Source organism: Anguilla rostrata, chromosome 2 (assembly GCF_018555375.3).
Source record: "Anguilla rostrata isolate EN2019 chromosome 2, ASM1855537v3, whole genome shotgun sequence".
NCBI classification, from domain to species: domain Eukaryota; kingdom Metazoa; phylum Chordata; class Actinopteri; order Anguilliformes; family Anguillidae; genus Anguilla; species Anguilla rostrata.
In genome coordinates this window covers 74106479-74132113 of record NC_057934.1, presented here as the reverse complement: position 1 = coordinate 74132113, position 25635 = coordinate 74106479, and the positions used below count along the sequence as shown (strand labels likewise).

The 25635-nt window shown below is 42.0% G+C and overlaps 1 protein-coding gene and 1 long non-coding RNA gene across 4 annotated transcripts in view; both read left to right on the top strand.

Moving 5' to 3' along the window:
- The first annotated feature begins 1574 nt into the window (after positions 1-1574).
- The window catches only part of cmah (cytidine monophospho-N-acetylneuraminic acid hydroxylase), a 79979-nt gene continuing 55918 nt past the window's right edge, over positions 1575-25635 (top strand). The window contains exons 1-8 of one of the 3 annotated variants that reach the window (XM_064324413.1): positions 1741-2029; positions 5442-5579; positions 5959-6094; positions 7185-7328; positions 11450-11624; positions 13038-13151; positions 13727-13842; positions 14395-14909. In XM_064324413.1, coding sequence (XP_064180483.1) covers positions 1912-2029; positions 5442-5579; positions 5959-6094; positions 7185-7328; positions 11450-11624; positions 13038-13151; positions 13727-13842; positions 14395-14521 — 1068 coding nt within the window. In that variant the 5' untranslated portion in view covers positions 1741-1911 and the 3' untranslated portion in view covers positions 14522-14909. Of the gene's footprint in view, positions 2030-5441; positions 5580-5958; positions 6095-7184; positions 7329-11449; positions 11625-13037; positions 13152-13726; positions 13843-14394; positions 14910-25635 lie in introns of those variants that run through there. The other 2 variants (XM_064324414.1, XM_064324415.1) reach the window with 2 other exon arrangements.
- LOC135249126 (uncharacterized) overlaps positions 17412-25635 on the top strand; it is a 26084-nt gene continuing 17860 nt past the window's right edge. The window contains exons 1-2 of the long non-coding RNA XR_010328592.1: positions 17412-17647; positions 19980-20148. This is a non-coding gene — a long non-coding RNA (uncharacterized LOC135249126). The remainder of the gene's footprint in view (positions 17648-19979; positions 20149-25635) is intronic.

The window sequence follows — 25635 nt, the reverse complement described above, 5'->3', positions numbered from 1 at the left end:
AATGTGATGCAAATGAAGCATCTTAGGTTTTAGCAGATGAGCACGTACTTCACAAGCCCAACATAGCCTGTGTAGAGAGCTTCTACATGTTTATCAAAAGTGAATTTGTTGTCAATACAAGAGCAAATATTCATTCTCAACAACAAATGGTTGCTTAACAGCAAGCTTCAAATTTCAGTGTAACACCAGTTTTCATAACAGAATGTATGGTCTCTATAGTCTGAGGGGTCAGGATATTAAACTAGCAGATAAAAGATGATTTATTGACTGAAGCAAAGTCAGGTTTCTTCGTATAAAAGTGTTGTTTTTGCTGGGCCATTTCAAAATATTGACTTATAATATTGTCACAGGGAGGGAGGGAGGGAGGGAGAGAGGGAGAGAGAGAGAGAGAGAGAACACAGTCAAAGAAACCTGGCTGAAAAGCTGAGGCACTGGACAGCTGGACAGCTGAAGGCTGAAAAGCACAAAACGCTTTCACTACATTTGGGTTATTTCATATTTATTTTAACTGGTCATCTTGTCATGAATTCATGGAACTACCCAAAGCGTAAAGGGGGAAAGCCAGAGAGAGAATCAGTTATTTAAAAAAAAACAAATGAACACATGAAAGTCTGCCCTGGGCAGTTTCTTGGCATTCATGACAAGGTCTCCAACCTGATCTACTGTTTCAGCTGTGATACCTGATCTACTGTTTCAGCTGTGATACCTGATCTACTGTTTCAGCTGTGATACCCGATCTACTGTTTCAGCTGTGATACCCGATCTACTGTTTCTAGACTGCGTTGTTGCTGTTCTCGTTTGTGTTAGTGTTAAACAGTTTAACCTTCAGGGTCCAAGTTGAACTATGCGGTTGTTCCCTGCACTTGGACCAGTACTTCTCTCTAGGGTTTTCATCATACTTGTTCCTGGTTATGGTTATACACTTTGTTGTACGTCGCTCTGGATAAGAGCGTCTGCCAAGTGCCTGTAATGTAATGTTTCAACTGTGATACCCGATCTACTGTTTTAGCTGTAATATCTTGCAAAGTCAGTGATATTTATTCTGCAATCATGCACAGGTGGATTTGAACATAGATTAACTTTGTTAATGAATTTTGTGAGATTTCTCAAGATAATGTAATTAGCCTGGCCCAACTTAGGTTGTTAATACAAATGTGGTAAATTCTTTGATTTCATTTTTAATATGTGACAACTAGGAAATACTTAATTTCATTCTGACATATGAAGAATTACTTAAGCTTTCTGAAGACACTGTGCGTTTAAAAAGTCACTGAAAGTTTCTGATTCATGGCTTATATTTTTTTGCTATGCATGTATGCTCTAATGCTAGCCGCATAGAATAATGGCGCTAGTGTTCCAGTAGGGCAGTAATACTTGCTCTGAATGCTTTGAGTTTTCTTTTTGGATGAGAACGCCAGTGTGCCAGTAGGGCAGTAATACTTGCTCTGAATGCTTTGAGTTTTCTTTTTGGATGAGAACGCCAGTGTTCCAGTAGGGCAGTAATACTTGCTCTGAATGCTTTGAGTTTTCTTTTTGGATGAGAACGCCAGTGTTCCAGTAGGGCAGTAATACTTGCCCTGAGTGCTTTGAGTTTTCTTTTTGGATGAGAACGCCAGTGTTCCAGTAGGGCAGTAATACTTGCTCTGAATGCTTTGAGTTTTCTTTTTGGATGAGAACGCCAGTGTGCCAGTAGGGCAGTAATACTTGCCCTGAGTGCTTTGAGTTTTCTTTTTGGATGAGAACGCCAGTGTGCCAGTAGGGCAGTAATACTTGCTCTGAATGCTTCGAGTTTTCTTTTTGGATGAGAACGCCAGTGTGCCAGTAGGGCAGTAATACTTGCTCTGAATGCTTTGAGTTTTCTTTTTGGATGAGAACGCCAGTGTGCCAGTAGGGCAGTAATACTTGCTCTGAATGCTTTGCCTCACTTTGTCTCACTGTTCCTATCAGGTGGATGAGCACCTGCGGTTCATGATTCTGATGGATGGAGTACACCCTGAAATGGACACCTGCATAATTGTGGAATATAAAGGTACCAACTCTATTTGATCTGAATTGTAGTGGAAGGGTCAGGGAGTTGGGTTAAGCTATCTTAATTCAATCTGAATTGTAGTGAAATGGTCATGGAGTTGGGTTAAACCATCTTATTTTGATCTGAATTGTAGTGAAATGGTCATGGAGTTGGGTTAAACTGTCTTAATTTAATCTGAATTGCAGTGAAATGCCCATAGAGTTGGGTTAAACCATCTTAATTTAATCTGAATTGCAATGAAATGGTCAGGGAGTTGGGCTAGAAAAGCTTCTATTCATAGATGAAAATATGTACCTTTAACTGCTTTAACAAGGTTATGCAACATTATGTTAGGGGCACTTAGCAGAGTGTTCTTTCTGTAAGGGAACTAAATGAACATGGGAGGTTACACATTTGGCAGTATGTTCGGACTATGGGCAGCCCATACACTACGATAAGGCACTAAGCAAAGAGATATACACCCGAAATAGATCATCTTTGTAATTTTCCACAAGAGAAAAGACAGTCTGTCAAATTCTTCCACATCCCCCCATTTCAGGGCGTCATAGTATTTGGGACAAATAGCGTCATATGGAAGGGTGTAGATAAAATTTCAGAAGTCATAGTGACATTTAAGGTGGGAGGTCTAGAGGTCCTCCTCCAGAAAAAAAATTGGTCACTACATACAATTTCCTGCATTTTTACAATATTTGCCTTAACTTCTGGCACCTCTAATATGAGTAGTTTTACTGCTAGAACCAAATTTTTGATGGTATCATTATCATTATTTATCCATATTTTTTTGGGCTGCATTTGTAAAAACGCTTGACAGGTATAAATAATATTGTGTATATACTATAGGTATAGTTATAACTTGAGCTAATTTGGATAACGTTAATGTTAGCTAGCTACACTTTCAGAAGACATCTCTCAGTAAACTAATGGTGACAAGCAGGGACCTAGCTAATGTTAGTTGGACAGATCACAAAACAATCACAAGAAAATGATCATATTGTTTCATCACTCACAGTGTTTCGGAAATATGACCAAATGTCAATTTTTCTTTTTTTCGTCATCTTGCCTGGCCTAGGACTCTAGCTTCTTGCTCGCCAGCTAAAACGCGTGCATACTAGTAGGGAAGCTCTGTTAGGGACTTCACTTTTGCTGTGCGAGTTGTTACCATGCCTACAGAGTCGACAGGCAGCCACATAATCCGCATGGTCCTAGAGGAAATTTTTTAAGAGCACATTGGCTCGTTTTGATGTAGGTTTAGTTGTTTAGTTCATAAAGTGATACTGCCAAAATCGCATGTTTAAAGAAGTGGTAGTGACGTGACACCACCACGTATATAGGAATCTACGCCCATGGTCACAGGTGTTTCTGATTAGTCAGGTGTGTTCAATTGCTTCCTTTGAGCAGGTATAAGAGAGGTTTCAGTATCTAGTTTTTATTCTGGATTCTAAGAATGGGATGTTTTTTAAGAAAATGTAATTTCTCAGTTCTGCATTCAACTGCAGTGACTGTGTACTTTGTTCTGCTTGGTTGGTCATTGTTGTCCTTGAAATTCAGGAATATATGGATGGCTTTCCATCACGTCAAAGGCTACATGTTTGTCGATTGAGCAACTCTGCTCAGTATCAGAACAATCAAGTTTCTGACAGTTCAAACAAGCGCAAGGAAAGGGACACAAGTGGTCTGCTGGCAGCTACGCAGTTATGAATTCTCTGGTCCAGGACAAAATATATTGGGAGGGTACTGAAACCATCTGTGCTCACCGAAATGCTGGACCATATAACAATATCAACATCAGCAGGAGAAATAATAATGGCTGTCCCTCCCCCTCTCCTTCCATTTCTGTTTGCGTGAGGGAAATTATCATGAGGAGTGTAGGAGCCCCAATCAGTACAGACATACCATTAGAATGCAGCCATTTTTCAGTCAGAAACATAATCTAGTCACTATCATAAGTAATCATGGATTTAGACTGCTGTGATTGGGGGGCAGACAGATTTTGGTGGTCAACTTTTTATTCAAGGTACTCACATTTTACACGTTTATTCAAGTGTGTCATACAGTTTACAGGCCTACATACATTCCACCATATCCCTTATATATAAGAGCACAGTGTGGCATATGCTTCTTTATAAGAGCCACAGTGTCACATATCTTTTATATATAAGAGCCACAGTGTCACATATCCCTTATTTATAAGAGCCACAGTGTCACATATCCCTTATATATAAGAGCCACAGTGTCACATATCCCTTATATATAAGAGCCAGTGTCACATATCCCTTATTTATAAGAGCCACAGTGTCACATAGCCCTTATATATAAGAGCCACAATGTCACATATCCCTTATATATAAGAGCCACAGTGTCACATATCTTTTATATATAATAGCCACAGTGTCACATATCCCTTATTTATAAGAGCCACAGTGTCACATATCCCTTATATTTAAGAGCCAGTGTCGCATATCGCTTATTTATAAGAGCCACAGTGTCACATATCCCTTATATCTAAGAGCACAGTGTCACATATCCCTTATATATAAGAGCCAGTGTCACATATCCCTTATATATAAGAGACAGTGTCACATATCCTTATATATAAGAGACAGTGTCACATATCCCTTATAAGAGCCACAGTATCACATACCCCTTATATATGAGCCAGTGTCACATATCCCTTATATATAAGAGCCAGTGTCACATATCCCTTATATATAAGAGCCAGTGTCACATATCCCTTATATATAAGAGCCACAGTGTCACATATCCCTTATATATAAGAGCCAGTGTCACATATCCCTTATATATAAGAGCCAGTGTCACATATCCCTTATATATAAGAGCCAGTGTCACATATCCCTTATATATAAGAGCCACAGTGTCACATATCCCTTATATATGAGCCACAGTGTCACATATCCCTTATATATAAGAGCCAGTGTCACATATCCCTTATATATAAGAGCCACAGTGTCACATATCCCTTATATATGAGCCACAGTGTCACATATCCCTTATATATAAGAGCCAGTGTCACATATCCCTTATATATAAGAGCCACAGTGTCACATATCCCTTATATATAAGAGCCAGTGTCACATATCCCTTATATATAAGAGCCAGTGTCACATATCCCTTATATATAAGAGCCACAGTGTGGCATATCCCTATATATAAGAGCCACAGTGTTGTTTGTAGGTTCCTGTCACACTCTAGGTCTTACCTGCAAAATAAAGAATTAATTTTCCATATTATGCTTTCTTCCAATAATACCCATACACTAATAATGAACATAAAATACGTCTAATGTACCTAATATTCCAATTTGCACTAATTATGGAACTGTAAACTATGGTGTTGTTTTCTAAATGCTTTTCGTGTTTTTAGTATATTAATAATACTTATGGAAAAAATCCAGGCCACGTGATCCTGAACACAGTGGACTGCACACAGCCCAACGGAGGACATCTGCCCAGGAACGTGGACTTAATGATGAGCGACTTTGCAGGAGGAGCCTCTGGGTTTCCCATGACTTTTACTGGAGGCAAATACACAGGTCAGCCTTTCCTGTCAATCACTCTCATTACAATGCATGAAACATGCCCTGATCTAGGTGAACATCGAGTAGCTAACCATGTACCGGATGAAATGCACTCCTGAACTGAAACAATCACCTCAAAAACAAAGAATTTATACTACTAGACTATAAGTAACTGAGAAATAAACTACCAAAGTAGGACAGAGCACAATATAATATAACCATAACTTCAGTAATGTTGCCATTGGGAAAATACACAGTCTTCTATTTGAATCACTCTTCATGCAAGATTATGAAAAAACATGCTCCTAGAAATTATTATTCTGGCTATGATAATAATTGGCTGGCTGTCTCTACATGTATATTTTTGTAAAAGTTTGTGAAATTGTTCTCACAGAAAAATGGAAGGAGGATTTCATAAAGAACGAAAGGAAGAAGCTACTGAATTACAAAGCGCAGTTAGTGAAGTCTTTGCAGCCCAAGATCTACTGCCCTTTCGCTGGATACTTCGTGGAAGCGCATCCCTCAGATAGGTATTTTCATTTCTGTTGAAAAAGGTTTTTTATTCTGCTTAAATAAAGGTTAAATAAAATATGACAATCCACCCTGTTAAATCCACTCAAGAAATGTAATGTGATGATAACTAGTTTTATATGCCACGAGGACTGTTAGCTAGTGGTCCAGGGGAAAAATGTGGCATAACTATAGTTATGTTCAGCTTAAGAAAATAAAATAAAAAAACATGGATGATACGTCTTACTCAAACATTGTTTTATAGTGCATGGGCTGCATATATATTTTTAAAAATCTGGAAGACAGGAAGAAGTACTTATGGAAATGCAAAAGATGACCTGTTTTGTACTGAAATCATCTTGAGGTTAATGTACAAATTATCATTAAAGTTTAAATTCCTCATATTTACAATATATTGCAGTATACTCCATCTCTGTAAGGGAAGTCATTTTGGGGAAATCATAAAGTCAGACCAAATAAACAAATAAATAAATAAATAGGTCAAAAGACACCAACTGAGAATTTTAATTTTAGGCAATTGGAAATTATTTTTGGTTATTAAATTTGGCTAGTGGTATGTTTGAATATTGCTAGCCAGGTAGCTAGCTACCGGGATATTTTGTGTCCAAGCATATCAATAGACTCTTGAATATCCATAGACTGTCCTGCTTCATTGAAATGACATTTTAAACATTTACCACACAGCAAAACTCTATAAATCAAGATAATCATTCCAAAGTTTTTCCAATTATTCATTGCTGACAGCCAGTCAACCCTTCGGTAGGAAAAACAGGAGTGCATGCATCAGCTGATACCATTAAAGCAAGCAAGAGTGAGTTTAATAACCTTTACTAAAAACTTGTCGGTTAAGTAACCAGTTAATTTATGTTGTGCTGTGTTGAAGCACACCAAAAGCTAGCAAAGGCTAGACACTGGCATGTCCAGGACATGAGATATGAAATCCCTAGTGCATATGGGTTAAAAACCCAAGGTATATTTCCCTGCGGTAAAATTAACGTATGGAACTGAATCAGTAAATTGTTTAATTAAGCTCCTTATTAAGCACCTGAATTCTGTGAATGTTGCTAATGCTCTTGTACCTTTACAAAGTTACATCAAGGCCACAAATGTGAAAAACTGCGTGGAAGACCTGAATGCACTCATCTCAAAGCAAGCAGACAGTATCACCACCTGGACGCCCAAACCTGGCGCAGTTTTGGACCTGGGCCTAACCTTGAGAGACCCCTCCGATAGGTGTGTTTATGTACATCATTTCATTTCAGGCAGTCAGCTACTTTATGAAAATCATTAGTTGATTTTGAAGATTAATTAATTTAGAATTCAGACATTTGCATTATTTCTGTGGAGGACATAGTTTTGCATTAATTGGTTCCTGGGGAAATAAATTCAACTGAAGGATGGCCTCTTGGGTACTTCACATGACCTTATTGATCCTTGATGATCACATAATCTTATTGATCCCTAATGCTCACACAATCTTATTGATCTCTAATGCTCACACAATCTTATTGATCTCTAATGCTCACACAATCTTATTGATTTCTAATGCTCACACAATCTTATTGATCTCTAATGCTCACACAATCTTATTGATCCCTAATGCTCACACAATCTTATTGATTTCTAATGCTCACACAATCTTATTGATCCCTAATGCTCACACAATCTTATTGATCTCTAATGCTCACACAATCTTATTGATCCCTAATGCTCACACAATCTTATTGATTTCTAATGCTCACACAATCTTATTGATTTCTAATGCTCACACAATCTTATTGATCCCTAATGCTCACACAATCTTATTGATCTCTAATGCTCACACAATCTTATTGATCCCTAATGCTCACACAATCTTATTGATTTCTAATGCTCACACAATCTTATTGATCCCTAATGCTCACACAGTCTTATTGATCCCTAATGCTCACACAATCTTATTGATTTCTAATGCTCACACAATCTTATTGATTTCTAATGCTCACACAATCTTATTGATCCCTGTTATGTCCCTCCGCCTCAGGTGGGGGCGCTGGCCGTTTGGACACGCGTGTGTCTTGTTAACGTTAATTGTGAGCACCTGTGGCGGTGCCCTTTTAAGCAGCCTGGAGTTGGCTTCTCAGGAGATGGGAGTTTTTTCTCCTCACCTCTCGACCACGGCCGGGTCTTGATTTTATCTGGTGTTTTGCCGCTATTTTAGTATTCCTTATATGTATTTAAATAAAGTTATTGGTTATTTTGGGAAACCTTGATGTCGGCATCGCTTATGTTTGCGGAGGCTTGAGAGCAACCGTAACAATCCCTAATGCTCACACAATCTTCTTGATCCATAATGCTCACACAATCTTATTGATCCATAATTCTCACACAATCTTAGTTGTACTTGACGATTATAACATGAACAAGAAGGTGTAATATCTTGTAATAACTGATGAATCATGTAGCATCCGGCCTGCTGGAGAAGGTCTTGTCTTGTCATGCTGGCTGGTGGAAAGAGCACACGCACCTGGATTGCATTAATATAGCAGCCCAGGAGTTTAAAGTTTACATCACATTACATTACATTTATTTGGCAGACGCTTTTATCCAAAGCGACGTACAAAAAGTGCATTTCATGGTCATAGACAACTACTAAACACAGGTTCAATAAGATACAATACTTATGTTGTACAGCTATTTCTAGCCAAGAACACAGTTTAGTTAACACAGTGAACACTATTCTGACCTAACCTCTGCAAAGCCAACTAGGCAGAAGAATAAGCTACAGTATTAGGACAAATACAAATTACCAAAAAGTGCTGGGATGGGGCAACATGTAACAAGTGTCATAAAAGGGGGGGGGGGGGGTGGATTTTGAGTGAAATATACAGCATGGTGGTAGTTAGTCCAGGTATAGTCTGAAGAGATGAGTCTTCAGGCCACGGCGGAAGATGGGTAGTGAGGGGGAGGTTCGGAGAGGGTCAGGGAGTTCGTTCCACCACTGGAGAGCTAGGGTGAAGAAGCTCTGTGATCCCTTTGGTTGGGTGGGAGGGGTTACAAGGCGCCCTGCTGCCACAGAGCGGAGTGGTCGAGCAGGCACATAGGATCGAATCATGTCCTGCAAGTAGATGGGGGCTGTCCTGTTGGCTGCAGTGTAGGCAAGGGTCAGGGCTTTGAACTGGATCCTGGCAACGACTGGTAGCCAGTGGAGTGATCACAGCAGAGGAGTGACGTGGGAGACTTTGGGAAGGTTGTAGATGGGTCGGGCAGCGGCATTCTGAATCATCTGTAGTGGCTGTATGGCACAAGCTGGCAGGCTTGCAAGGAGAGAGTTGCAATAATCAAGGCGAGAGGTCACTGTAGCCTGGACGAGCAGCTGGGTAGAGTGCGTCGTCAGGTATGGTCAAATCCTTCTGATGTTGTACAGAAGGAATCTGCAGGACCGTGATGTTGCCTTGATGTGCTCCTTGAGGTCCAGTTTGTCATCCAGGACCACCCCCAAGCTCTTGGCAGAGTGAGAGGCAGTCACTGTGGTGCCATCAACCGTGATTGAGAGCTCACGTAGTAAGGAGGTCTTGCATGGGAAGAAGAGCAGCTCAGTTTTGTTGAGGTTGAGCTTCAGGTGGTGGCTGGCCATCCAGGTGGAGATGTCAGCCAGGCAAGAAGATATCTTATCATCGACCTGTGTGGCCGAGCGGGGGAAAGAAAAGAAGAGTTGCGTGTCATCTGCATAACAATGACATGAGAAGCCATGTGAATTAATAACTGAACCAAGAGATTTGGTGTATAAGGAGAACAGCAGAGGACCCAGTACAGATCCCTGCGGCACTCCCATAACAAGGGGATGAGAAGCAGAGGCAGACCGCTTCCAGGTGACCTGGTAGGACCTATCTGCAAGGTGTGGTTCTCTACACAGTAAAACCTTCTATCTGCATGTTTGTCTGACCACAAAAACAAAGTAAACTACAGCTGAAAAGCCATTGGAGCTGGTCAGGTGAAAAGTTGTAGCTTAGTTTTACTTTCATTTCTGTCAGGACCACTGTCATCAAGTAGAACTTTATTGACAATAAAGGCAATACAGTTATGTTTGGCGGTATGGCTCTGTTCTGGAGCTCTCCCGCCAACCACGCAGCCTGCGTGGATAAGGCCGGGAGGCCAGCAGCCAAACCCCCCCTAGAGGGGTACACACAGAACAGATCCAGCAGCAAAGCAGTTTTTAACACATATGAATGGAGCAAATGCAATTTCTTAACACATAAGGATGGAGCAATACAACTTCTTAACACATAGGAATGGAGCAAATGCAATTTCTTAACACATAAGGATGGAGAATGTAAATTCTTGACGCATGGGGAAGGAGCTGGGGTGGTGGAGGGGATTTACGAAGCAACGTGCAGCGCTTGCATGCAGGAGGAGCAGCCGAATGAGTAGAGGGAGGCTGTTTAAGTAGACCGCCCTGTTAGTGAATGTACTGTGATAGGCCATCAGCTGATTCGGCCAGAGCGCTTGACTCTCGTGACCTGCCAGAACTACGCGATGCTCTATTTCTCTTTCCTTGTTTTAGTTTATTGCTTTTTCCCGGAATCTGTGAGGGGGGAGGGTGAGGGTGTTTGTTTATTTGTTTTTGTGTTGGTGTGGGTGCACGTTGTCAATGTGGGTGCATTCCAATCTCTTACTGACCTGGAAAATCGATCAAGGTGCACCATCAAGGTGCATACAGTTCAACAGTTCAAAGGAGGGCAACCAAACTGATTCCTGGTATGACAGATAAAATCTATGAGTAAAGACTTAAGATACTTAATCTCTTCAAACTCAGTAAAAGCAGATTTAGGAGATTAACGAAGTGAACAACAAGAGATCATTTAGGTTGAGTTTTGTTTGTAGAACAAGGGAACATAAGTGGAATTTAGTAAGAGTTAAATTCCCTAGACATTAGGAAGAATTTTGTGCAGTGAGTAGTCAATGTGTGGAATACCTACCAGGTCACGCAGTAGAGGCGGAAACTCTGTGGATTTTCAAGATTAGGCTTGATACAGTGTTAGATACTCTCTAGTCTGTAGGTAATCAGAGCACTAATTTTGTCAAGAAAATGGTGAGCATTTTTGGGCTGAATGGCCTGTTCTGATCATTATGTTATGTTATGTTATGTTGTATGCATGCATGCAAACACACACACCTCATGAACACACCACAATCAGCCCCACAACCAACCACATTACATGATCATGTGATTTTATTGGTCCTTGATGACTACTTGATGATGTATTGGGCCCTTAGTGATCATGTCAGATTATTGGTACTTTGACCATGTGATCTTATGCATCCCAGATCAGTCTTATTGGTCCTTGATGATCACATGATCTTTCTGTTATCAGGGCAGCTATTACCAACCCACCTCCTGGTACGCAGATCATGAAGAACAGCTGGAAGTTTGATCAGTACGTGAACGAGCTCAATGCTGCTATTGATGAAGAGATATTCCAGCATAAAGGCTGGGTTCAGTTCTACTACAACTGGGCAGGGTTCAAGGACTACAATCTTGTTGTGCAGGTAAAAAATAATTTTTTAGTTCTAGTCATTGTTAACAGTAACAATGACTCTCTCTCTGCCTATCAACATTCCATATCCCAGTTTAGCACATAGTGTGACAATAACTTTCTCTACCTCAACATCTCAAAAACTAAAGAACTGCTCATTAGCCCCCCCCAAAACACTGGTCCAACCCCCCAGCCTCACCATCAAAGGAGAGAAGGTAGAGGTGGTGGAGTGTTACAGATACCTTGGCATTACACTAGACAATAACCTCAGCTTCAGCCAGCACACCATGGACATTTACAAACGTTGTCAACAGAGACTTACAGCCATCCGTAAACTAAGACACCTGTCTGTCCAACCCCAGCTCCTTCTCCTCCTGTACCGTAGTATTATTGAGCCAGTTCTTCTGCATGGTGCCATCTGTTTTCTCCACATGCTTACAGTCACCAATAAGAATAAACTCATAAAGATAACTAATTTAGCCAGCAAACTCATTGGTATTCCCACCCCCAACTTATCCTATTGCGTCACCTCATTCCTGATTCGCAAAGAACTCACAATCACACATGACCCAGACCACCCACTCTACCAGCACTTCACCCCCCTTCCTTCTGGTCGTAGGTATAGACTATGCATGTGCAGAAAGGCCCGTTTTAGCAGGAGCCATCCAGTCTGTGGTGTGTAGAGAGTGTCAGTCCATGCCTTTGTCTCTGTTGTGTGACGCCCTGTAATTAAGTGTTCCTGTAAAACCTGCATTTTGTATAATTCTGTATGTCTTACCTGTTTGTGTTATGTATGCACCTATTGTGAAAAAGAATTTCCTCCTTGAGGACAAAATAAACTATCTATCTATCTATGATTTGGAGAATGGTAAATGGACTGCATTTATATAGCGCTTTTATCCAAAGCGCTTTACAATTGATGCCTCTCATTCGCCAGAGCAGTTAGGGGTTAGGTGTCTTGCTCAAGGACACTTCGATACGCCCAGGGCGGGGTTTGAACCAGCAACCCTCCCGACTGCCAGACAATCGGTCTTACCTCCTGAGCTATGTCGCCCTGTGCAGTGCAGCTTTTTTCACAATAATTAGCCATTTCTTAGTGTTCTATTTTTTATTTCTCATGAAAGTATAATTTGTTGTGAAACATCCCCATTAAAATATGCTGTGGATGAATGAGAAGTTGATTTAACATACCTCAATTGCAGTTTAATGCTTGCATAGAAATGTTTAAATTCACATTTGCCTGCTGTTTTTTTAATTTTTTTTATTTTTATTGTTGCCTTCTGTAAAGCACTTTGAGATCATCTCTGTATGATGAAAAGCGCTATATAAATAAAATGTATTACTATTATTAATGTTAGTAAACAGAATATTCAAAATCCATCTCAAGTCCAAAGTTACATTAATCCATGAAAAAATGTGCCTCCAGGTTATTGAAACCGATGATGATTTCAATCCTATCCCTAATGGCTACAACTACTTTGTGGACTTCCTGGACCTGTCCTTCCCCCGACAGAGACCGAAAGATCGTCCCTTTGAGGAGGTAGGCCTGTCCATGTGATGGAGTGATGATCAACATTCACACTTCTCCCACATTGTCTGCCCATTCGAAACAGAGAAGGGAGATGCACAGATTAAAATGCTTCCAGATAATGAACAGAGTCGGTGTGATGTGCACAGGTTAAAATGCTTCCAGATAAAGAACAGAGTCGGTGTGATGTGCACAGGTTAAAATGCTTCTAGATAAAGAACAGAGTCGGTGTGATGTGCACAGGTTAAAATGCTTCCAGATAAAGAACAGAGTCGGTGTGATGTGCACAGGTTAAAATGCTTCCAGATAAAGAACAGAGTCGGTGTGATGTGCACAGGTTAAAATGCTTCCAGATAAAGAACAGAGTCGGTGTGATGTGCACAGGTTAAAATGCTTCCAGATAATGAACAGAGTCGGTGTGATGTGCACAGGTTAAAATGCTTCCAGATAAAGAACAGAGTCTGTGTGGTGTGCACAGGTTGAAATGCTGTGCTGTTATGCCTTGGGCTGCTTCCAGATAAAGAACAGAGTCAGTGTGATGTGCACAGGTTAAACTTCTGTGCTGTTATGTCTTGGGCTGCTTCCAGATAAAGAATAGAGTCGGTGTCATACGGTACGTGGTGAGGCATGGCTTGCTGTGGGATAACCTCTACATCGGCTTCCAGAACAGGCTCAGCAGAGATCCAGATGTTTACCACCACCGGTAAGCACCTTCTATTTTCCTCCCTGATTGTACTGTAAGAGATGCATGTGAGTTTTTATTTGAAATCACACCGATCTTGAGATATAATATACACCTAATTCCCATTATAAGTCATTATAAGCACCTGAATACGCACACCTGAGAAAGCACACACTGGAATAAGCACACACCTGAATAAGAACACACCTGAATAAGCACACTCCTGAATAAGAACACACCTGAATAAGCACACTCCTGAATAAGAACACACCTGAATAAGCACACACCTGAATAAGAACACACCTGAATAAGAACACACCTGAATAAGCACACACCTGAATAAGCACACTCCTGAATAAGCACACACCTGAATAAGCACACACCTGAATAAGCACACTCCTGAATAAGCACACACCTGAATTAGCACACAGCTGGTCAGTAATACATGGCTTGCTTGAGTGCAGGCTGGATTAAAACTTGACAGGTTTATTGGTGACTGATGCAGAATGTACTTATTCTTCCTGAGACTAGCTACCTTGCTTCCGCCTGATTTTCTGTTTTCCACGAGTTTAGGTTCTGGAACCACTTCCAAACAAACCTGCCTTTAACGGGTCCAGACTGGGACCTTTTTCTCCAGGAGGTGCAAGACGAGGACACTGACATGCAGACTACAGGAAGCAATGGCTGCAACTTATCTTAGATGACTTTACACATCACTCAGATGCATGTAGACAGAACCTGAGATAGGAACACACTAGGAATGGGTGTCATACTGAGAATCGTACAATGAAGATATTTTAATTTAAATCTTTTTTAGTAATATTTATGCTAATTGCACTAGTTATTTTCCCCGTAAATCATTATGCTGCAATCAATATTAATCTAAGTGAATAACCATAACCAATCATCAAACAAAGCATTAGACCATTTTTTCTACATTGACTTTTCAAACTGTAGCTTACATCTACTTGTCAGTTAACTACTGTTTTCATTCTCTATTGCAAAATGATTTTTTACTTGTCCTTAAAATCTATGTACTTGACTACTGCTGTTAGTGCACCTCTCTCAGATAAATTGTGCCCTGATAACTTGAGGATTCAGATTATTTGCACTCGTGGAGCTGTCTCACGGTTGACTGTAATGCATCAATATTTGCTGTGATGTGATTCTCTGATATACGCAGCATATGAATAACTGCCACAGCCTCGTCTCCCCCCCCCACTGCCACAGCCTCGTCTCCCCCCCAACCTGGCACAGCCTCGTCTCCCCCCCCCCCACCTGGCACAGCCTCTTCTCCCCCCCCCACCTGGCACAGCCTCGTCTCCCCCCCCCCACCTGCCACAGCCTTGTCTCCCCCCCCACCTGCCACAGCCTCGTCTCCTCCCCCCCCACCCCGCTGCCACCTGCCACAGCCTCGTCTCCCCCCCCACCTGCCACAGCCTCGTCCCCCCTCCCCACCTTCCCACCTGCCACAGCCTGTCCCCTACAGCCTCACTGCCACACCTCGTCTCCCCCCACCCTGCCACAGCCTCGTCTCCCCCCCCACCTGCCACAGCCTCGTCTCCCCCCACCTGCCACAGCCTGTCTCCCCCCCCACCCCCACCTGCCAACAGCCTCACTCAACCACCGATCGACCCCCTGTGCTGCAGTCTATCACCACCTGTTCCCCATTATCACCTGTTCCCCTTTATCACCTGTTCTCCATTATCACCTGTTCCCCATTATCACCTGTTCCCCTTTATCATCTATGCCCCATTATCACCTGTTACCCATCACCACCTGTTCCCCATTATCACCTGTTCCCCATAATCACCTATTCCCCATTATCACCTGTTCCCCATTATCACCTATTCTCCTTTATCACCTGTTCCCCATTATCACCTATGCCCCATTATCACCTGTTCCCCTTTATCACCTGTTCCCTATTATCACCTGTTCCCCATTATCACCTGTGCCCCATTATCACCTGTTCCCCATTAGTACCTGTTCCCCATAATCACCTGTTCCCTATTATCACCTGCACCTGCTGCCATCTCCAGGGGTCTCATTTAAATGTTCTTAGATTTATACTTGAACTTAGTCTTAAGATCATTTCCGACGGTATGCTTACGTTCGATTCATAAAAGATACTGAGCATAAAAACCTTGCTTAAGCAGGTTCTAAGAATCCCATTTGTAACTTACGCACCTGTGATCTATAAATCTCAAATTAACTTAAAATTGACGGCACCTGAACGTGCCTTACAATCAGCAATTTCTCTTTATATAATGCTAGCACAAATGAGGGTTTAGTCAGGAATAACCATGGGCCAAAAGAGAAAAGCAAACTTTTTGGAAGACGAGATCACAGTGATGGTATGGGAGATTGAAGACAGGCAAGACATATTATTTGGTGGACTAAATAGTGGGTTGACAAACAATTAATTCCTCACACCTTTAATTGATAATTCCTATCAAATTGTTAATAAAGCTAATGCAAAGTTCACCGCAGTCTTTGATGCATATGCGTCCCAAACTGCAATACCCCTACATAACCAGCAGGAAAATCACTTGCGTCAAGTCTAGACTTTGCATAGAGATAAGATTGCTTCCAACTCAAAGTAAGGTTTTATAAATAACTACTTATATGTGGTTTTCTGCGTAAGTCATACTAAAGATCTAAATTGATCGTAAGTCCGTTTCATATATGAGGCCCCAGGACTGACTGCTCTCACTGTATGTTCTCTTACTTCACTGCTGCCCTTGGCTGGCGTTGCTCGTTTTTGCCTCGTGTGTATCAGTGCCTGCAAGCCTCCAGCTTTTAGAGCTCTCTCTTTATTGTATCCTGTGTTCCAGCCTGCTTTTTTGGTGGAATAAAGTCACCTACAACTGCATCATTTGTGATGGAAGAGTCCTTTACGATCAATATAGGCGAGAGCGATGCCAGCTGCTGTCATTGGAGGAAGTGTGGCTTCACCCAATACTTTCGATGTAGGCTACCTGATTATAAAATTTCCTGACAGGCATAGTTGGTCAAACGTGCTCCGTTTGGTACATCAGTCAATGAAAGTGATTCTTATAGCATCTTTACAGTTCGCTTTCATTTGTATGAAAGAATGTTGTTACATTACATTACATTTATTTGACAGACGCTTTTATCCAAAGCGACGTACAAAAAGTGCATTTCATGGTCATAGACAACTGCTAAACACAGGTTCAGTAAGGTACAATACTTATTTTGTACAGCTATTTCTAGCTAAGAACACAGTTTAGTTCACACAGTGAACACTATTCAGACCTAACCTCTGCAAAGCCAACTATGTTGATCGATGTGGTCACTTCTGGCACTATGATCTTTACTTCACTCTAGTGTTTCTTTTGCACCTCTGCACCTTGAACTAATGCACTTGTTGTACGTCGCCCTGGATAAGAGCGTCTGCTAAATGCCTGTAATGTGATGTAACTAGGCAGAAGAATAAGCTACAGTATTAGGACAAATACAAATTACCAAAAAGTGCTGGGATGGGGCAACATGTAACAAGTGTCCATGAAAGGGGGGGGGGGGGGGGATTTAGAGTGAAATCTGCCTGCCTGTTGGCAGCAGTGTAGGCAAGGGTCAGTGCTTTAAACCGGATCCTGGCAGCGACCGGTAGCCAGTGGAGTGATCGCAACAGAAGAGTGACGTGGGAGAATTTGGGAAGGTTGTAGATGAGTCGGGCAGCGGCATTCTGAATCATCTGTAGTGCCTGTATGGCACAAGCTGGCAGGCTTGCAAGGAGAGAGTTGCAGTAATCAAGGCGAGAGGTCACCGTAGCCTGGACGAGCAGCTGGGCGGAGTGCGTCGTCAGGTATGGTCGAATCCTTCTGATGTTGTACAGAAGGAATCTGCAGGACCGTGATGTTGCCTCGATGTGCTCCTTGAGGTGCATGTTGTGGGTGAACTGATTTCATGCTCAATAAAAATATTTGTAGTATTGGCTGATATCGACAAATGAGTTCAAACTAGCACTGCTTTATTGGCGGGGGGGGGGCTCTATGTTTCAAAAATAATCTTTCTAAATAATTTTAGAAAAATCTACATATATCCTTTCCAGCACAATCACCTACAAAGCAATAAACACTATGTCGACATAAATTCCTTGGTAAATGGACTGCATTTATATAGCGCTTTTATCCAAAGTGCTTTACAATTGATGCCTCTCATTCGCCAGAGCAGTTAGGGGTTAGGGGTTAGGTGTCTTGCTCAAGGACACTTCGACATGCCCAGGGCGGGGTTTGAACCGGCAACCCTCCGATTGCCAGACAATCGGTCTTACCTCCTGAGCTATGTCGCCCCATCCTTTTCTGATGTTGTAATGTAAGCTATTAATAGTTTGCAGAAGTAGATAATAATGGTGTCAAACCTGACTAATAACATTCAAGTTGAAACAGAATAATCTGAAAAGACATACTGAAGATGCACCTCCTCAGACTGCACCTTGGTTACCCCTGTGGGCTTTCCGTGAATAGAATCTGTATGTGCTAAGCATTAGCATTCTGGTTCTTCTTGCTTACCATGGTTTGTCTTGGAATGTTGTTAGCCAGGTCTGACATCATTTCTTGACAGATTTATATCTGTTGCCTGAACGTAAATCTTGAGAATTGCTTCTCAGTACTCAGTCCTTCTCAAAAACACATACTCCAGTACTCCATTTACTCTATGGGTGCTCAGGAACACTACTAACTATTTACTCTATGGGTGCTCAGGAACACTACTAACTATTTACTCTATGGGTGCTCAGGAACACTACTAACTATTTTGGGACGTCTAGCCTCTTGGAAGCATTTTTTATATTCCCGCGGGCAACTGTTGTTGGCTGACAGCCGATAATGGGGCTTGGCTGTCTGGCTCCATGCCCAAGTGCTGCTGCATGCTTTGAAATATGTGTTATTTACCAAAGGAATGCAAAAAAATGCAGACAACAATTGAGCAGGATTGTTCTAAATCCTCCCAACCTCCCGGTCATTGCAGTTAGGGCAGGGCTGTAGGTGGTATTGCTGGCCCAATGCCCCAGGCTCTGCAGAATCTCCCTCACCAGGGCGGGCCAATCAGGTAGAATGCCTGTTTGATAAACACATATATGAAGACAGCTAAGAAACTCAAAACAACAAGAAATTGTTAGTTGTAGGTAATAATAAGTCATAATAAGTTGTCGGAATAAAAAGGACTGTATCCAGATGTCAACACAGTATCATTTAATAGGGTGTGAAATATATGTTTCCTGTTTTAAAGCTTGATTCTTTGAAAATGTTTATGTACTCAGTACTGGTAACCCTGGCCTTGGTGGCAGACGTCCAATACCCAACGAACCATGCAGGCTGGATGGTCGTCCATGATCCGGGGGGTGGGGGGGATGGCAGGCGGACATAGCGGACTGACGGACACTGGCTTGATTTGAGAAACGTGGAAAGTGGGATGAATCTTCATGGAGGTAGGTAGCTTCAATTTACGGCAGTGGGGTTGATGATTTTGTCGATTTCAAAGGGTCCGATGAAGTGGGGTTGAAGCTTCTTGGATTGGTGTTGTAATGGAATGTCTTTGGATGATAACCAAACCCTTTGTCCTGGTAATTGGGTGCTGGAGTGCGATGGCGGTCAGCGATGCGCTGGTTGCGGTCGGTGGAGCGGAGCAGTGCGGCACGGACATTCCTCCACACCCTGTGGCAACAGCGCAAATGAGCTTGGACTGAGTGTACAGAAATCTGCAGGACCTGGGAGCGGACAGCAGAAGGTACAAAGAGGAGTTTATTGGGTCTTCTCCTGAGGTCGGGCTGCGTGTTTTGGGCGTCCTTCACAAGAGATTCTCCCACGTGACTGCAGCCACCAAACAGGTTGAGGGAAGGATGCTATCAGGGCTGGCAGGAGAGGAGTCGGAGATGAATTGCCGGGAGAGGGCGTCTGGCTTGACATTATGGGACCCTGGCCGGTTGGTGAGAGTAAAGTTGAACCGGCCGAAGAACAGTGCCCAACAGGCCTGACAAGAGTTGAGTCATTTGGCTGACTGAATGTAAGCCAAGTTTTTGTGGTCGGTCCATACTACAAAGGGGTGCTCAGCACCCTCGAGCCAGTGTCTCCACTCTTCCAGGGTGAGTTTGACGGCGAGCAGCTCCCTGTTACTAATGTCGTAATTTCTCTCCGCAGGTGACAACCGACAGGAGAAGAACGTACAGGGGTGAAGTTTTTGGTCTGTGGCGAAGCGTTGGGACAGGACAGCTCCCACACCTGTATCGGACGCATCTACTTCGACGATGAACTAGCAGGTCGGGTCAGGATGGATGAGAACAGGGGCTGAGGTGAATCGCTTCTTCAGGTCGGTGAACACGGCTTCTGCTTTCGGGGTCCAGGAAAAAGAGCTAGCTGGGGATGTGAGTTTGGTGAGGGGCGCAGATACTTTAGCCACAGCTTTAATCTTCTCCGGGTCTGGCCTTATTTGGCCCCTCTCAATGATGTAGCCCAGGAAGCAGACAGAATCGACATAAATTTTGCACTTCTCTGCCTTGACAAACAGGCTATTCTCGAGCAGTCTCTGAAGCACCTGTCTGACATGCTGCACGTGTATATTACGGGAAAAGATTAGGATGTCATCCAGGTACACGAACACGGGGCGATTCAGCAGGTCTCAAAGGACGTCATTGACGAGGGCTTGGAAGACTGCAGGAGCGTTGGTCAGCCCAAAGGGCATCACCAGATATTCAAAGTGTCCGAGCGGGGTGTTGAAGGCCGTCTTCCACTCGTTGACCTCTTTGATACGGATCAGGTGGTAGGCGTGACAAAGATCCAGTTTGGAAACATAACAGAAAGAAAACCATACAAAGGTGAACATAAAATGTTACTGGCGTTTCTTACTCTCATGGCGGCCATTTTGTCATGAAAATAGTTAGCACTAGCCCGCTAATTATTCTACACCATTTAGCAATTAAAACGTTCGGTAGAATGAACATCAGTACTCTTTTCAGTAATCATTTACAACATTAACATTACCTGCAACCATGAGTTCAGCATAAGATGATATTGCATCAACCACTGGTAATTTATTTGTCTATGGGGAAACATTCGTTTCAGTTACAAATTAAATAGTATAGCTAACATGTGCATCTGATACGAATCTGGAATCCATTAAAATAGTGTGTGATGGAATGAATGTGTACTAATACGGTCAATATAGTCTATGTCAGTGTAGGTGTTGATAGACTTCATTTTAAATGTGTTATATATTACTTTTACGGAGCACTACTGAACGTGACTTACCACAGCGCTGGATCTCCATATCTGCGTTGGATTTCGGTTTCCACGGCTTCTTTAGTATCTATTGGACCAGTAGTGTCGCTGGCTGAACATTTTTGCAGGAATTCACCATAGAAGAACTGTCTATTTACAACCTGTTACACTATCAAACATTCATCATAATTATAGCTTTAAGGACCTTACAGAGACGTACAACAAGTGCTGTTATGTGACGCAGACCTGTGAAGTAAGATCGTAGTGCAGAATGACCCATAGATAATGTAATAAGCTGTCAAAGAAGTCCTACAAGTACACTAGCAGGAATACTAATCATAAAAACTTCAATAATTAAATAATCAATTATCTACTGTACAGGAGCAACTATAGGAAGGTAGAGTGCACCTAAGAGATGGTCTTCATCTGCTTTGAAAGTGGGGAATTCCGGTTCTACGCACGGGGTCATTCAGCGATTGGCAGGACGACAGAGGGGGCGGGAATCACAAGAGGGGATGCCAACCATCAGAAGAAGCTGGCTGTGTGTACGCTGAGACTTCAAACAATCAATCAAAGTTTATTTCTATAGCACACTTCTTACACAGAGGCAACCCAGTGTGCTTTACATAAAAGCAAAAGGAACAACAAAGAAAGTACAAAGCACATAAAATATAATTAAAATAAATAAATAAATAAAAAATTTAAAAATCGGGAATGACTAGAGGTCTACTTCCACAATTAAAGTGCAGTAAGCATAGAGTGCAAGTTTTAGAGTTCAATCACAGGCACATGAAAAGTTTTTAACCTGGATTTAAAAATTGCTACATTTGGGGCATATCTAAGTTCTTCTGGCAATTTGTTCCAGTTGTATGCAGCATAACAGCTAAATGCTGCTTCACCATGTTTAGTCTGGACTCTGGGCTCTACTAGCTGACCTGAGTCCAAGGATCTAAGAGCCCTACTCGGTTTATGCTCTTTAAACATATCAGATATGTATTCTGGGCCTAAACTATTGAGTGATTTATAGACTAGTAGCAGTACTTTAAAATCTATTCTGTAACTAACTGGAAGCCAGTGTAAAGACTTTAGAACTGGAGTAATGTGCTTTGTTCTTTTCATCCTGGATAAAACTCTAGCAGCCGCATTCTGAATGAGCTGTAGCTGTTTAATGATCTTTTTGGGAAGTCCAGTGAAGAGACCATTACAGTAGTCCACCCTACTGCAAAATAAAGCATGAATGAGCTTCTCTTGGTTTTTCTGGGACACCAAACCCTTGATTCTGGCTATATTTCTAAAATGATAGAAGGCTGTTTTGGTGATTGCTTTGATATGACGGGTGAAGGTGAGATCTGAGTCTGTTAGAATGCCAAGATTTTGGACTTGGTCTTTGGTTTTTAGAGCCCGTGAATCAAGGTGTTTACTAATACTAATTATCTTCTCTTTGTTGCCAAACACAATAATCTCTGTTTTGTCCTTATTTAATTGAAGAAAATTTTGGCTCATCCAATAATTGATTTGCTCTGAACATTGACACAGTGAGTCTATTGGGTTATAGTCATCTGGTGAGAGTGCCAGATATATCTGTGTATCATCTGCATAACTATGGTAACTATGGCTAGGCCGAGGACCAGAAGAAACATTGCTAACTCCACAGCTGATAAGCCAGACACTACTCTGATTGGGGACTCTATAGCCAAGCATGTAAGAATGGCAAAGACTGAAAATCTAACTATGGCTGACACATCTGTCAGGGAGCTAAAAGGACTGTTACCAGTTATCCTTTCTACACATCCAAGTAGTATGAGGATTATTATCACACTGGGTCTTTTGACATTCTGCAAAGGAAAACTGGCTCTGAGATCCTGAAAAAAGACTTTTCCCTGCTACTGGAACAACTGAGCGACTGTCAATCGCAACATGTATTCATCTCAGGCCCCATTCCAACTTTGGGGAAAGGAATCAAATCTTTTAGCAGACTCCTTGGCCTGAATACATGGCTGACATCAGCGTGCCTCAGCCATGGGATAAAGTTTATTGACAATTTCAATATCTTTTGGAACTGTAAAGACCACTTTAAACCTGATGGGGTTCATCCAAACATCACTGGATCCAGACAACTCGGGGCCAACCTACGTCATGCTCTTGGGATGCCATACCCAAACAAGAATGTGTGGATAAGAGCGAAGGACAGTGCACACACAGCAGACAGCCTGTATCACTCCCCCCTCACCTGACCCTCTGCTCCACATCACCCAAGGCATTCAGAGGATGTCTCTGTCCCAATCAGGGACCCAGTGACCCTCTCCCCCCCCCCTCCACCACACTCACCATTCAAGGAGTTAGTTAAAGCTGCCACGCTGAAGCTCAGTCAAATGGATGAACTATTAAACAGCAATAACCACAGACATCATCACTCAGGTACCAGAGATGAGACAGACCCCTTCCTTAAACATACCGGTGATGGGCGGACACGGTGGCATAGTGGTTAGCACTGTCGCCTCACAGCAAGAAGGTTGTGGGTTCGGATCTCGGCTTTGGGCCTTTCTGTGTGGAGTTTGCATGTTCTCCCCGTGTTCGCGTGGGTTTACTCCGGGTACTCCGGTTTCCTCCCACACTCAAAGACATGCATGTTAGGTGCGCTCCTGCAGGTGCCCTTGACCAAGGCACTGGCCTCAGAACAGGAGTTGGTCCTCGGGCACAGCACAGAGAGGCAGCTGCCCACTGCTCTTAAGTAAAACTAGGATGGGTCAAATGCAGAGGACAAATTACCCCACGGGGTTCAATAAAAGTATATCTTATCTTATCTTATCTTAAACAGCCAGTGGCATGGTCAAACACATCATAGCAATCACAGACCATCTGGTACCTGTCTCAGTAATCTTAAATTTGTCAATGTTCAGCCACAACCAGTCTCCTTTCCTGTCACAGAATCCCTACAGCTGAAATTAGCTGTCTTTAATGTCAGATCATTGGCTAACAAATCCTTTTTGGTTAATGATCTGATAATTGAAAATAATTTGCATTGTATGTTTTTAGTTGAGACTTTGCTAAACAGCACTACTGGTGTAGCAACGCTGATAGAATGATAGAGGCTTGTCCTCCAAACTATAATTTTTATCAGTCAGTCAGGCAAAACAGGAAGGGAGGAGGGAATGCAGCCATTTTCTCTACACAGTTTGTGTATAATGACATTGACCTGGGTGAATTTCCATCATTTGAATATCTTGCTCTTGAGCTCAAAGCAGAATTGTCAGTGCTCATCATTACATTATATTGGCCACCAAGATATTCATCACTATTTCTACCGGTATTCTTGGAGCTGATCTCACTTGCTATCTCTAGGTATGATAGATTAATCCTGAATGGAGACCTGAATATTCATATTAATAAAAAGAATGACTCCAAAGCTATGGAGCTTGTGAATTTACTGGACAGCTTAGAACTCACTCAACATGTAAATGAAGCCATTCATCAGCGCAGTAACATTCTAGACTTAGTAATAACAACAGGATTAAACATTGATAATATTTCAGTAGTTGAGTGATCTATTTCTGACCATCACTGAGTGTTTTTTGATGCCAACCTAATCTTAACAAAGACTAAAAGGGAATTTTTGGTTCAAAAGAGATTCCTAGATGGCAAGGCTGAAGCAAAGTTCTCTAATATTATGAGATAATTTGAGCCATACAGTTATGACTGCTCTTTAAATGACATGGTTGAAAATTTCAACAATACCCTGTCATCTGCTTTAAATACTGCTGCTCCACTAAAGGGTAAAAAGAGGCTGACTGACAGAATCTCCCCATGGTTAAACAATATCAGTGTTTAAGAGATTAAGAGAATCTGTCGGGCAGCTGAAAGAACATGGAGGAAAACTAGGCTCACAGTTCACTGTAATATATACAACGAAGCCATGACTGCCTATAACAAAGCAATACATCTGGCAACAAAAAGGATTACTTTTCCAAGATTATTACAGAGAATACTGGAAACTCTAGAATATTATTCTCCACTATTGACCAGCTACTCAACACCCCCCCACCCCCCCCCAACCCCACCCCGCAGTACTCTGCATCAGAATGTAAAGAACTTGCATTGTTCTTCAATAACAAAATAACTTCAATTAGAGCCAGTATTGCTGCTGATGTAAACACAGATGATCTCAGCAAATCCTGTAAAAATGATGTAACCATGGGAAAAATTCACCTGTATTACATTAACTGAGCTCTGCAAGACTGTCACTGAGTGTAATTCATCCACCTCATGTATTGACCCTGTACTGACAGCATTTTTTAGGTGGGTGTTCAACAGTGTTTCAAGTCATGTCCTGAAGATTATAAATACATCTCTTCAAACAGGCATCTTCCCAGATGCCTTCAAAACAGCTGTTGTAAAACCCTTACTAAAGAATCCCAACCTAGATGGTAATGCGCTGACCAGCTATAGGCCGATATCCAACCTTCCATTCATTAGTAAGATACTTGAAAAGATAGTTTCAGTGCAAATAAACTCCTTTCTTAAAGAAAACAATATCCTGAAAGAATTTCAGTCAGGCTTTAGAACATACCACAGCATTGAA